Source organism: Suricata suricatta, chromosome 15, assembly GCF_006229205.1.
Source record: "Suricata suricatta isolate VVHF042 chromosome 15, meerkat_22Aug2017_6uvM2_HiC, whole genome shotgun sequence".
Taxonomy (NCBI): domain Eukaryota; kingdom Metazoa; phylum Chordata; class Mammalia; order Carnivora; family Herpestidae; genus Suricata; species Suricata suricatta.
This window is the reverse complement of record NC_043714.1, coordinates 36016332-36031009: the sequence shown is the minus strand read 5'-3', so window position 1 is coordinate 36031009 and position 14678 is coordinate 36016332. Positions and strand designations below refer to the sequence as shown.

At 38.4% G+C, this 14678-nt stretch overlaps 1 protein-coding gene across 1 annotated transcript in view; it reads right to left on the bottom strand.

The window, feature by feature from the left end:
- Window positions 1-14678, bottom strand: part of SLC26A7 (solute carrier family 26 member 7) — a 109513-nt gene that overhangs the window by 43721 nt on the left and 51114 nt on the right. Inside the window, exons 5-6 of the mRNA XM_029923581.1 lie at window positions 5341-5493; window positions 1619-1701 (exon numbers count right to left, since the gene is read on the bottom strand). Coding sequence (XP_029779441.1) covers window positions 1619-1701; window positions 5341-5493 — 236 coding nt within the window. The remainder of the gene's footprint in view (window positions 1-1618; window positions 1702-5340; window positions 5494-14678) is intronic.

The following is a 14678-nucleotide window of genomic DNA, read 5'->3' as shown; positions in this document are numbered from 1 at the left end:
TCAAAAACAAACAAAAAATCTCTCTGGGGAAAAGGTAGGGGGAAGAAAGGAAGATAATTCATGTTGACTTAATACCTAGCATGAAAGTGGAATGTTCAGCCCTTTCAATTAGCAGTTTCATTTAATTGTCCACGCAACCCCAGACCAAGTGCCACTCATGCCCTCTGGCAGAGAAAACATTTTAAGAAAGTTTAGGTGATGTATCTAAGTCACAAAGTGAATGGTAGAGCTGGGGTTCACCATCTCTTTTCAATGCCAATATTTCTATGATTCTTTAAGAGAATGGATCTAGAAAGGTCACTCAAAATGAAGGAAAAATAAAGCAGCTGGGGGAGAGGCATGATTTCTTTTTATCTATGTACTAAAGTTTACCCCCGAGGTCGTTAGGGGTCCCTAGGTGTCCATAACGGGCAGCAGAGCCAAGGGCCTCGTGGTGGCCTAGTCCTTTTTGCAGGAACGGACACTCGGTGGTTTCATCTCTCAGGACTGGAGGGGGAGGGTGAAGATGTTTGGTGCAGGGGTGCCCAGGGAGAGGAAGGGTGTAGGGGAGGGAGCGGGAAAAAAAAATAATAAAAAAATAAAAAAAAGTTTACCCCCGAGAGAAATTGATCTGTAACATTACAGGCCTTAAGATATCTCAATATGATGTACAAAAGTGCTGCCATTTCAAAGTATAAGAATTTCTGTTTCCTAAAAATTGAGCTTGACTAATTATTAATAACAGTAAGCTGACCTACAAAGAAACAATAAGTTGACTTTTGAAGGTGGAAAAGTAGAGAATCCTGTAGAAAACCCAAGTTGATTTAAACAATAACCTGTATCTACATAAAGCCTAACAGCAGTATTTTAAATTATCGGTTAACCTCTGAGAATTTTTCTACAGTTCTTCCATTTTAATGTAATTAGAAACCAAACTCTGAGGCTGCAAGATAAAAATATAGAGGACTCAACAACTGTAACTTTGCCAGACATTTATAAATACTGGTGTATATATAGCCCATGAAGAGGAAATAACACATAACACATCCTTCTCTTCCCTAAGATGTCTTTATGGTCCTTCAGGCTATATTTTTCCCCTTTAGGGTCAGCCCTTCATGTTAACCTTCCTTTTAGTGTCCACAGGGAGGCTTTAAGAAACCATATCCTCTTCTTCACTCCCAACCTCCCTCACCATTATACACCACCTAGTCCTTTGTGTGGGGTTGTATTTCAGATGATACTTGTGTGCTTTTACTATGTATGAGGTGAAATAAAAATAGTCATAAGAATATGTGAGTGGAATAGGGAATAATAAATCCCAGAGGCATGACTATAATTCAATGCCCGCCTTTCCCCCCAAATAATATCTTTGTAAATAACTTCCAAATCTTTTACCTGAAGCAAGGCTGTATAAAATAGTTGTCAACTTCCCTAGTAATAGGCAAACATTTTAAGAAGTTACTCTTTCTCCATATGTGCATTGTGTCTTCCTATTATTTTCAAATAGAAATTAATTAGAATTTTGTCCTATAGAGGGCCTTTGAAATGAAATCCATAGCCACCTAACCCATGCCCTTTCCTTCATCAAAAACAAACAAACCAACAAAAAAGAAAGAAAGAAAGAAAAAGACTACATTACCCTTTTGGAATATGACCAACTACTTCTAATCCATATGTGATTTCCATATTGGTACAATAACAAGCAAATGATGCAGCAATAATCTGTGTGGTTCCATTTGAAAAAAGAAAAAGAAAATTATTACTGGCCTCTCAAACACCTTGAATCTATTTTTAAAAGTAAACATTGTTCATGTGCCCCAGGATTGTCAAGAGTCATGTCACAGTTGCACAGACTTTTAAAAATCAAGAAAATTTTAAAAATCAAAAAATCCCTCTGAAATTTGAGAGCACTTGATTTGCAGCCTCAAAAATTAAATAGCATCCAACAATATGGCTTTTCTAATATCCTTCCAAATGTATTGATCCAATTATGTCTGATCTTGAAGGGGCACAGAACAGAACATAGGCATGTATGTGTGTGTACAGTTGCCACGACCAACCGAAATACTTGTGTCTCAGGAAGTGAGGGAATACCTTGTAGCAGAGCACGATTTCCCTCCATGACGCCAACCTCTCAGGAGTTTGAGATATTGCATTAATTTTCCTATGTAAGTAGTCAGTGATGATTGATAGCCTCCTTGGAAATTTTTGAATTTTGAGTTTTTACTATTTCTTGAAGCAAAATATACTAGTTAGTAACATGCTGGACTCACCGTTTTTAAAGTTACCTCCGTGGGGTCTCAGGTGCCCTACACTCTGCTATCTGACATAGGTTAGGCAAGGCCAGGGGTCCCCTGCCCGCATGCATAATCATCTGGAAAATGGATGTTCAGAACTCAGGTCAGCCTTCATTTTTCCTACCATGCCACCCCCAGGCTTTCTATGCATTTTCACATTCTCTTTTCATTCTTCTGATAATTTTAGTGATTTAGAAATGTGAAATTTAGAAATTTCACATGATTATGGTATCAGTTTAGATCTACTTACTACACACTATACTTTTTTTTAATCAAAAAGAGGCACTAATTATCTGTTTAAAGTACAAATTTAGTATATACGTGGCTAGAAAAAAGGATTAACAAAAATCACACTAGCAAATTAAGGCATATTTGACAATTAATGCCCCAAAACATTATTTTGTAGGGATTTATCCTATCTGTGTATTTCTGTTCTCTGCGATGATATTTAACTGAATTTACGGAGGGTTTTAAAATGATAAATAGATTCATAAAGCAAAACAGCCTTAAGAATTTTTTTAAAAGGCAATAAAAGTATACAGATGATACTGTTAAACCTAATAAATATTGTGATATGATAGTGTTTTCTGATGAAGATAGCAGTAGTTTAAAAATTCAGGCTGTTAGGATAGAATCAGAAGTATTAACATATTCAAAAATCTCTAAGACAATTAGAAAATTTAATTGCTGATAATTTCCAAGAAATATTCACATCAGGTCAGAAAATACTGTGAGATATAAAAGAAAATATACCATATACAGAATATTTGTTGCTTATTGAAGATGGAATAACACATGAGGTTAAGTACTTGTAGCCAATATTACAATCAAGTAATCTAAGCCACTGAATTGGCTTCCAGACAACATCTTATTTCCTCACTCTATTTCTTTGATATGATTAAACTTCCTTTACCAGCCAAGTCATTGGTCCCTCTTCAATAGTACTTTAATATCATATGCGTGTATAAGACCAGCATTGCTCTTAGACTTGGGCAACATGGGATACATGTCCAGGCAGGCCCAGTGTTTTAGAGGGTTCTAATCCGGCCCTCCTCAACCTGCTGTCCTTCCCATACAATGAGAGCTTTGTAGGGATGAAGGAATGTGCCCACCTTGCCTGTACCCATCTTTCTGGACTACACTTTGGGTACTCAAGAATCTATGATTTCCTACCCAAATGGCCCATGCCTGCTTTTAGAGTACTTCCCCCAGATTCACCCTCCCAGTGTGGCCCGTGAAAAGGCCAAGGGACAGTTTTGGTGGTAGAGAGTGAAGATGTGTTTGGAGTTTGGATACTGGGGTAGGAGTGGCCCCACACACACATGAGTCCCCCTACAGGTGGGACAGAGTTGGAGTAGGAAGAGAAGGGGCAGGCCAGAGAGCTGGCTCTCCCCAGGCTGCCTTATTCTGGCAGAACTCTAAGGAATGGGAGAATTCTCTCTTCTGACCTTTCACAGTAATTACTAAGGAGTTTTAGTCAAACTAGGAAAACAAAACCTGTTCTCTTTAACACTTTGATCTATAACTTTTAAGTACTGGGGCCCAAATTAGTAGTTTTCTTTGGCTCTTGCAAAGATTAGGGGAAATCTTGTGTAAGAATTACTTCTTTTTTAAATATAAGGATAAAAGATAATTCTTACTATTTTTGCATTGAATAAGTAATTTTTTTATTACCAGCTCAAGGGTCTTGTTACCTAAGGTTATTTTCAACTTTTGGTTTCAGGCAACCTATGTAATAAAGTTTCCCAAGATATAATAAGATTTCTTAATACCTTTAGGACTTTGGAATAAAATGGTATATTTCACAGTTTTTGCTGTGAAAGTTAATAATTATAGGGGGGTCTGGGTGGCTCAGTCGGTTGAGCATCCAACTTTGGCTCAGGTCATGATCTCACGGTTGATGGGTTCGAGCCCCGCATAGGGCTCTGTGCTAACAGCTAGCTTAGAGCCAGGAGCCTATCTTCAGATTCTGTATCTCCCTCTCTCTCTCTGACCTTCCCTTGCTTGCACTGTCTCTCTCTGTCTCTCAAAAATAAATTAAAAACATTACAAAAATAATTATAGTACCTCTACTTTTATAGCTTATTTGAAATACACATTATATTGATCACATATGTTACATGGATCTCTATAAATTATCAAGAGTATAGAATAATCCAAGGTCTAGCTATGGAGAGAGGCCACCTATCTCAATTCTACAGACATATGTCACAGTCCTCAGAGGGTTTCCAATGTGCTAGACTTACACATTTATGTAAACCTACACCACTTCAGCAATATGAATGAATATTTCAAGAGGTAAAACAATTTAGACACCTCTTGTCCTGTAAATGGGTAACCTAAAGACTATTGAAAAACTAAAGTCAATTAATGATACTAATGATAGGTTAGTAGGCTGTGATTGTGTTAATATTTCATTTTTGACTTATGCTTTGTTTAATTAAGAGTCCACATTAGAGGCTCTTAAAATTTCAAAATGCATTTTTTAATGTCATAAACCTTAATGCAAAGTATAATTCATTGCTTTGCAGGTACAACAACAAAAAAATATCTTATAAAACCAGCTCTGGCCCGTGAAAATCATGAGTATCCTTTCAATAAATCAAAATTAGATTGGTAAAAAAGGCGTTAATAACTCTATCAATCACAGACGTTTGTCAACTGATAATACTTCTATGTGTATCACACAGATGTCACATCAGTAGGATGGGGTATTACTTTTTATAGCTTTTAGGGAGAATCATTTCAGAGATCTTCTGAGTCTCACCCTTAGGAAAGTCTCCTTATTTAAAATCTGAATCTATATGTTCTATTATTTATGTAAAAAAATTACAAGCGTATGAGAAATACTGTGTAAATTGAAAACATGTGTGCCTCCTTTTTAAAAAATTATTGACTCAAAATGTTTCCTGTTCTTATATTAATGTATAGCCCTGCAAAATTAGCCCGGCTTTAATGAGAGTAGTTGTGGGTGACTGTAGACAATATAGTGAACCTCTGCAGGTTACCCCAAAAACTGGCAAGCACTGGAAGGCAGAATGCTAAGTGTTGATTTCATACTTACCAAAACTAAATCGACAGGAAGGACAATTTTAATTTTCCTTTTAAACTGTTCATTCAGCTCTTTAACCAGAACAAGCACCACGATGCTCAGCAAGGATAACAGCAGGGCCTCCAGTCGGACAGACTTGATGTTTTCAAAGACATATGCATAGATCTACAGCAATAGGGAAAAATACAAACAAAATCCAGGGTCATCCACAATATACCAACATCAAAATCTGGCTCCAAATGAACTCAGTGATGCTTCACAAAAATATGTTAATGAGTGGGGAGTGGAAATATGAGGCGTAAAAGGTGGCCAGTGCTGATTCAGAGCAAGTTATAATTCATGTGCATGGACAAAATTGCTTTGCCCTTCATTCTCCCACTGAACTCAGTGTTTGCTCCTTCCTACATAAGGACATTGCTAGAGAGAATGAGTCTTCTGGGTCTTTCCTAGGACACTTCAATGGGCAGAGTTGCTAAAACTCATTACCTACATGCAGATTCAGCAGTAAGAGGACATAGGCTCTTCCTCAAACTCCAGGATCAAACATGCACATGTACTTTAAATATCTATGGATACATCTAGAGAATTAATAGCTCTGCATAAGGAGATATTTGCATTTATCTGTGTCTTCCAAATTCCCTCTTGCAAAGATATAGCACTTGTATAATTTTAAAGGTTTTAAATAGGCCTTCAATGCTTATCTTCAACATGTCCCTTAACTCCTCCTTCTGTTGGATCAAGCTGACTATGATTTTTATAACCTCATTCCTGTTTGTCCACAACAAATTCTTCAAGTCATTTCAGGTGATTAAAATCTAGCTTTCACTCTAGCTCACAGGCTATTCTTACAGCAGGCCAACTTACTGGTTGGTCTTTTGACCTCTCTTTTTAGTATCTCAAATATAATTTGATCACAACTAAAAAAAAACTGGATCAAAATATTACATATACAATGGATCAAAAGAGCTTACATAGACTATGTTCCTAAGCATCTCCTAAAATTCTGTTCAGCAGGTTTCCTAATCAAAGGACTCAGCCCCTCTGGTCCAGAGATTAGGAACACACATGAGGTATGTTGTAAAGGACATGTAAAGGAGAAGCATCAGGCTATTTGAACCTGAATTCTATATGTTAACTATTACCATTAACAACAGAACTCTTTCAAACAAACAAATAAAATGAACTCAGTTAAAATGGAGCCTACTGAGTGAAAGGGATCAGGGTATAATGTAGGTAATCCAGAGTCCCCTGTGTCCATACAGTTTAAAAACAACAACAACAACAATAGTAGCAACAGCAAAAACCAAAACACTACATGTGTAATCAAATGCATTAAGGAGTAATTCGTTGTATATTTTAGATACTAGCCCTTTATCTGGAACTCACCAAACTTCACACCCACAAAACAAATAACCCAGTGAGAAATGGGCAGAAGACATGAACAGACACTTCTCCAAAGAGGACATCCAGACGGCCTACAGGCACATGAAACGATGCTTAACATCACTCATCATCAGGGAAACAAATCAAAACCACACTGAGATACCACCTCATGCCGGTCAGAGTGGCTAAAATGAACAAATCATGAACAAATCAAGAGACTACAGATGCTGGCGAGGGTGTGGAGAGACGGACAGCCTCCTACACTGTTGGTGGGAATGTAAACTGGTGCAGCTGCTCTGGAAAACAGTGTGGAGGTTCCTCAAAAAACTATCCATAGAACTCCCTTATGACCCAGCAATAGCACTGCTAGGGATTTACCCAAGGGATACAGAAATGCTGATGCACAGGAGCACATGTACCCCAATGTTCATAGCAGCAATGTCAACAACAGCCAAAACATGGAAAGAGCCTAAATGTCCATCACCTGATAAGTGGATCAAGAAGATGTGGTATATATACACAATGGAGTACTACATGGCAATGAGAAAGAATGAAATATGGCCCTGTGTAGGAAAGTGGATGAACCTTGAGGGTGTCACACTAAGCGAAATAAGTCAGGCAGAGAAGGACAGATACCATATGTTTGCACTCATAGGTTTGGCAGGAAAACAGGAGAAACCTAATGGAGGACCAGGGGGAGGGGAAGAGGGAAAGAGAGTTGGGGAGAGAGAGGGATGCAAAACTTGAGAGACTATTGAATACTGGAAACGAACTGAGGGTTGAAGGGGAAGGGGGAGAGGGGAAGGGGTGTGGTGGTGATGGAGGAGGGCACTTGTGGGGAAGAGCACTGGGTGTTGTATGGAAACCAATTTGACAATAAACTATTTTTTTTAAAAAAAGGAGTAATTCGTTTTACCTGCTATCTTTTTCACAGTATTCCATTTTATCCCACATTATGAAGGTACTATAATATCATAGTTACCTGTGGTGCAGACAATATTTTTTCTCTCTGTCTCTGTGGATGATAATTGTTCACAAAATCCCTATAGCAAGTGAAGGAGCAGGTTCCATTTCTCATAGTCACCCCCTACCCAATGCCAAGGACTAAAATTCAAAATGCTACTCTGTGAAATATTTTCTATAGGAGATGGGGTTAGAGGAATGTCATGAAATTTTTGTCCAAATACATAGCTTTCTGATGATTTAAGGATAAAATTAAGAATATCATTCAGATGATTGGTCAAGAAAAAACAGAAGCATCCAAATGTTTTAAAGTAATTAGAGGATTATTCCTTCTGTTTCATCCGTGGTATTAAAAGTATACCCTTTTCCAAAGAGGACATCCAGATGGCCAACAGACACACAAAAAGATGCTCAGCATCGCTCAGCATCAGGGAGATACAAATCAAAACCACACTGAGATACTACCTCACACTGGTCAGAGTGGCTAAAATGAACAACTCAGGAAACTACAGATGCTGGCGAGGATGTGGAGAAACGGGGCCCTCTTGCACTGTTGGTGGGAATGCAAACTGGTGCAGCCACTCCAGAAAACAGTGTGCAGTTTCCTGAAAAAAATTAAAAATAGAACTACTCTGTGACCAGCAGTAGCTCGGCTAGGAATTTACTCAAGAGATACAGGAGTGCTGATGCATAGGGGCACATACATGTACAACAGCACTTTCAACAATAGTCAAAGTATGGAAAGATCCTAAATGTCCAGTGACTGATGAATGGATAAAGGAGATATGATTTATATATACAATGGAATACTACTTGGCAATGAGAAAGAATGAAATCTTGCTATTTGCAGCAATGTGGATGGAACTGGAGCGTATTATGCTAAGTGAGATAAGTCCGTCAGAGAAAGACAGATACCATATGTTTCCACTGATATGTGGATCTTGAGAAACTGAACAGAAGACCATGGGGGAGGGGGAAACGTTACATACAGAGAGAGAGGAAGGCAAATCATGAGAGACTCTTAAATACAGAGAACAAACTGAGGGTGGATAGTGGGGTGAGGGAGAGGGAAAAAAGGGTGATAGACTTGAGGAAGGCATTTGTTGGGATGAGCACTGGGTGTTGTATATAAGCAATGAACCAAGGGAATCTTCTCCAACATCCAAGAGCACACTTTACACTGTATGTTAGCCAATTTGACAAAAAATTATATTAAAAAAATAATATGTAAAAAAATAAAAGTATGCCATGAAATGCCTGCATAAGAAAAAGGAGAAACATGCTAAACTCCAGAGCCATATCAAATTTGCCATAATGTGCATTTTGAGAACATGTGTTTGCAGTAATAAAAACGACCACCCCAGAATGAAAGGAATGACAAAACAAAACAAAACAAACAAAGAAAAAAAAAACCAGGGTTTTTATTGTCTGTCTGAGTTAAACTACAACTTGTAGAGCAAAGCACATCTCACAAGATGCTCCCGAAGAACACGAGGGCGGGCAAAGTTTTGTTAGGACCAGCATGAAGAACACAATAGAAAAGCAGGCTAATGAGGAGTGTCATCTAATGACTGTCATGTGGACCCACACAGAGAAGTTAGAGCTAAAGTCAGTTTGTAAGCAATGAGTGGCATATAGAGACAGGGGTAGGAATAGATAGGGATACAAACACATACACACACACACTTACACAGATTTATGGATGTTCATTTAATGCAAGTCTAGGCTTCTTAAGTACACATTAAAATTCCTTATTTCTCCTATAAACCCAATCATCTTAGAATGCTATCACACACTAAACTTCAGTAGATAAAAATCCCTATTGAAGATCATATTTCACTTCGCAGACCTCAGAAGAGCAAAGACTTTTATATGTGTACAGATAAATAAGTAAGCTATTTCATCACAACTGACCAAACTGTTGAACAAAATAGGAGTTTAGCTCATTTTGAAACTGTAATACTAGTTCTTTAAAGGGACCATTGACTATAACTTGACATAAAATGAAAAATATCAATATGTATAAACAAACCAATTTTGAGGTATTTCAAAGAATAAAAATAGCCTATTCATAATACATCTATCATTTCTTATTATGTTCTTTAGAGAGGAGATGTTACTGAAACACTCAATAAACATTTGCACACACACACACACACACATTTATTTATACAGTGTGTTTTTATCTGATTTGACCATTCATAAGGTTTTATTGATGGATTCTCAACTTCTAGAATAGTGTCTGGCAGAGAGACACTAAACAAATATTATTGAACGAATAGATAGTTTGGCCTAATGTAGTAAAAATAATAATAAATCTGTAAATACGAGACTTTACCCTAAGTAAGCAGAATGATGAAGAGAGGCCGGACCCAGACGCTTCTGTCTTCACCATCAATACCTGAGCTACATCATATTAAGGGGATTTGTAGTTATCATCTATTCATTCTCTCAACATGTTTATTTGCAAGGCCTTGATCTAAATGTTAAAGCTACCATTGCAGTAAATTTCAAGTAATTAATTTTCTTATATCTTCTATCTGATCCAAATAATCAGATTTTTAGTAACTCCACTTTTATAAGAATGAAGCAAATTCTAAGGCTCAAAAAACTCATATTCAGGACTTAGTTAAAGAAAAACAAACAAAGGAGGTCATATCCTTTCAACAGTTTCTCATTATATAACTGCTACTGAAGTTCTTTTTTTTTTAATATTTTTTAATGTTTCATTTATTTTGAGACAGAGAGATTCAGAGCATGAGTGGGGAGGAGCAGAGAGAGAGGGAGGCACAGAATCCAAAGCAGGCTCCAGGCTCTGAGCTGTCAGCACAGAGCCCAACGCGGGGCTCGAACCCATGAATGTGAGATCATGACCTGAGCCGAAGTTGGAGGCTTAACTGACTGAGCCACCCAGGCGCCCCATGCTACTGAAGTTCTTAACAAGGCCCTGTCTAGAAATACCTGTATATGAAGAAAAATCTAAATTATATCCATTTTGTTAAACTTAATAAGGCAAAGAGAAAGACTTTAAATTTTTAGAAATATTAATAGCATTAAAAACTAAATGGACTTTTGGGATGCCTGGGTGGCTCAGTCAGTTAATCGTCTCACTCTTGATTTTGGCTCAGGTCACATTCTCACAGTTTGTGAGTTTGAGCTCTGCATTGGGCTCCATGCTACAGTATGGAGCCTACTTAGGATTCACTCCCTCCATCTCTCTCTGCCTCTCCCCTGCTTTAACTCATGCTCGCTCTCGCTCGCACTCTCTCTCTCTCTCCCTCTCTCAAAATAAATAAATAAACATTATTTTTAGAAATAAAAAAAAACTAAATGAACTTTCTGTCTAATACTCAATTAACCAGAAAATTCTATCAACCAAAATATCCTTTTCACCAGAATTCTGGTTACTTTAGGTTTTGTTGTAATGAAATCTCCATGACAGAAAAAAAAATCTTAATATTTTAGGTATATAATGCTATCATTGACAATTCTTCAGTAGCAAGCAGCAGTGAATATATTTCTGAACTTTCTATAAAGGGACCACATAGAATATGCTAATATACATTTCTATGCCAAAAATATTTAGTATTATTATTTATTGTTCCTGTGCTGTTTTAGTATTAGGAATCTGTCACAAATCACTTAGGTTTTGCTACAGAAACAACAGAGTGATAGTACAATCAGCAAACTTCAATAAATTTGGCAGCATGCTACTGTGTAACAGGTATAAAGTACTAATCTGTAATCCACGAGTCTTGATTCCCAAAATATGACTTTGAGTCTCTCATCAAGCACAAAACCAAGAATATCTCTAGAAAAAAAAATAGTAACATTCATAAATGCTTGCTACCATGTGTTCAGACTGGGGTCTGAATACACATGTGGCATGCGGCATCATCTGTGCACAGACATATGTTTCAAACCCATCAAGCGCACTTATAAGAGACAGAAGAGACGGCAGGAACATAGAGTGGAAGACTGTGGTAACAGGGGCGCACCATTTGGTGCGATGCAGCCACAAGCCAAGGAAGGTGCAGAGCCACCAAAAGCTGGAAGACCAGCAAGGCTTCCCCCTAAAACCTCCAGAGAGAATGTGGCCAGGCTAATCTTGATTTTGGACTTCCAGACTCCATAAATATGAGAATAAATTTCTGTGTTTAAGCCACCAGCTTTCTGGTGATCCGCAACAGTTTTCCCAGGACACTAACATAGTTACCAAATCAAATGCTTCGCATTGCTGAGATAACTCAAAGAGAGTGTTACGGACTCTGCTGTGCTCCCCTCAAATTCATATGCTGAGGCCCTAACCTCTAGTACCTCATAAGGTGACTATATGTGGAAAGAGGGCCTTTAAAGGGGTAATTAAAATCAGGCCATTAGCGTCGGCCCTAATCCAATCTGACTGGGGTCCTTATAAAAGGAGGAGATGAGGACATACAGAGACACCAGTGATAGGCACCCACAGAAGACCATGTGAAGAAGCAAAAGGGTGGCCGTCTGCAAGCCAAGGAGAGAGGTCCCAGCGGAAACCACATGTGCTGGCAGCTGGATGGTTGATGTCCAGCCTCCAGAACTGTGCGAAAATCTCTGTTCGTTGTTTGATCCATCTAACTATGGCAGTTTGTTACAGCAGCCCTGGCAAACTACCACAGGGTAGGGGTGACTCAGATCTTTGGAATTTCATACATTCCCTAGTAAATTTCCCTCTCTCCAAGTTAACTAAGATAGAAGGATTTTTAAGACAAAGTGAAACTAAACAGAAAGCTTTTAGTAACAATTACTAAATGATTAATACCATTAAGAGAGACAGTCGGCTGGCACGGTAAGCATCTCTCCCAGATAAAAAGGCATGGTGGATAACTATGGTAAGGATCTCAACAAAAGTGCCTAACAAAGGCAATATTAGGCTCTAAAGATTAATGACTTAACAGGTGACTTGGCTTGCAAGTCCTGAGTGACAGACTCAGGACTGTGATGCAGGTTCCCTGAACCCTAGACCAACACATTTACCATTTTACCAATGCCTCACTCACTATTCCCTTCTTTCAGGCCAGCATACAATTATTCCAAACTTCCCTGGTACTTCCTGTTTTCCTTGAAATGGAAACACCACCCCTTCTAAGGGGAGACCACCGTGGTGCATGCAGTCTTCAATTTCTGCTGTTACGGGTGGGGTTTGGTGGTACCCGGCTACGTCTCAGGCACACCAACCCTTTTCATTCCTGGCCTTGCATCTTTGACATCAGTAGCACAATCATGCAAGGCAAGTGATAAAGCCTTCCAACTTGATTCTGAAAGCTGTGAGTACAGGGACCATGACTGCTTTTTTCTTAACATATTCAGATTTAGTGCAAATCTCCTTGCATCCATACACTGCATTCACCTTAACTCCTTCTCTCCACCCTAAATTAACAGGAATTTTCATATTTCTGCTATCATAAGCAGATATGGGGAGGGCAACTTGTAGTAGAAAGAATGGGTAGACTGCTTCAATATCATCACTTTCTAGAAGAGTGGGAGAATTAACATTTCTAGGCAGTAGGCTAGCCATCTTACATGCAATGACTCATTTAACTTCCCAATTAATAAAAGATGAGGTCTATCATTTCTCCTTTACTCTGTCACATTATGCAGTGTCTTCAATATGTCTTCAATTATGCAACCTGGCTTCCTTCATTAACACTATCTGAGATTATCTTTTTCACCAATCTCCCTCTTCCTGCCCTACTTCATGCCTTCTCAGTATTTCAATAAAACTCCATGGGAACAGGAATATAATTTTTGAAAGGTACCCTCAATGTCTACGAGGCAGTCAGTTAATATTTTCTGAGGAAATCAATTCCTATAGTTCTTGAATCGAAATTCTCCCCAGATTAGTCCATTGAGCATTTCTGGTTTTGAAGCCAGAAATACTTAGTCCAACTCTCCCATCTGGCAGGTGAGGAGACTGAAGTCTGCTGTCAGCCCTGGTTTTCTTTCTTTTTTTTCTGGCTTTTGTTCTTTAAGTCAGCTTTCACATCTTTGAGACCTTTAAACATGACCTATGATTGCCAAGACATACCTTCTCCCTGCTCCAACTCACTTTCAACTTTATTATATCTGAATCCCACCTCTAAGCAGATACAGATCTTGCTTAGGGATCCCTAAAGCCATCTCCAATCCCTCCAAAATTGATGGTGGTACTACTTCTCCCTGTTCTTAAGAATTTGATGCCTCCTATAAACTTTGCCTGCATATCATTATATCATTAAACCTTTTAGAATCGGTATTGTTAAATCAAATGCCTCAAATCCCTCTATATCCTAAAGTAGCACAAACAGCAAAACAAGAGAAATATTAAGCTGAAAGCTTAACCCTAGGCTGTATTTTCATGAGTACAAAAAAAGACCTCAAAAGGAAGAAAGAAAACACAACATTCTATTATTTTTTACATAATTATATGCAAACTTCTGATCAATAAGTGCTTCTCACACTGGGCATAAATCCACACAGTAATGCTTTAGGGGATAAATTAAATCTGCAACCAAACGTAAATTAGGGCAAGTATGGTGTGTTAAACACTAGAGAAAACATTGGGTACAAGAAGCTCACACTATGTATAACCAAGCTCACCATGGCCCAGGTGGCATTCGGCCATCCCTTGTTTAGAACACTGAGTTTAGTTTGAATTACTTGAGCATGGATTTTGGAGTGCTGCACTTTTCACTGAGTTGTGGGGGACAGAGAGAGCTTAACCCAGGATGGTGGAGATGCAAAAATACTTGCCCTCTGATTTAGAATCCCAATGCTATTGCTGGGGATTTATCCAAGAGAGACAGAAATGCTGATGCATAGGAGCACATGTACCCCAATGTTCATAGCAGCAATGTCAACAATAGCCAAAACATGGAAGGAGCCTAAATGTCCATCACCTGACGAATGGATCAAGAAGATGTGGTATATATTCACGATGGAGTACTACATGGCAATGAGAGGGAATGACATATGGCCATTTGTAGGAAAGT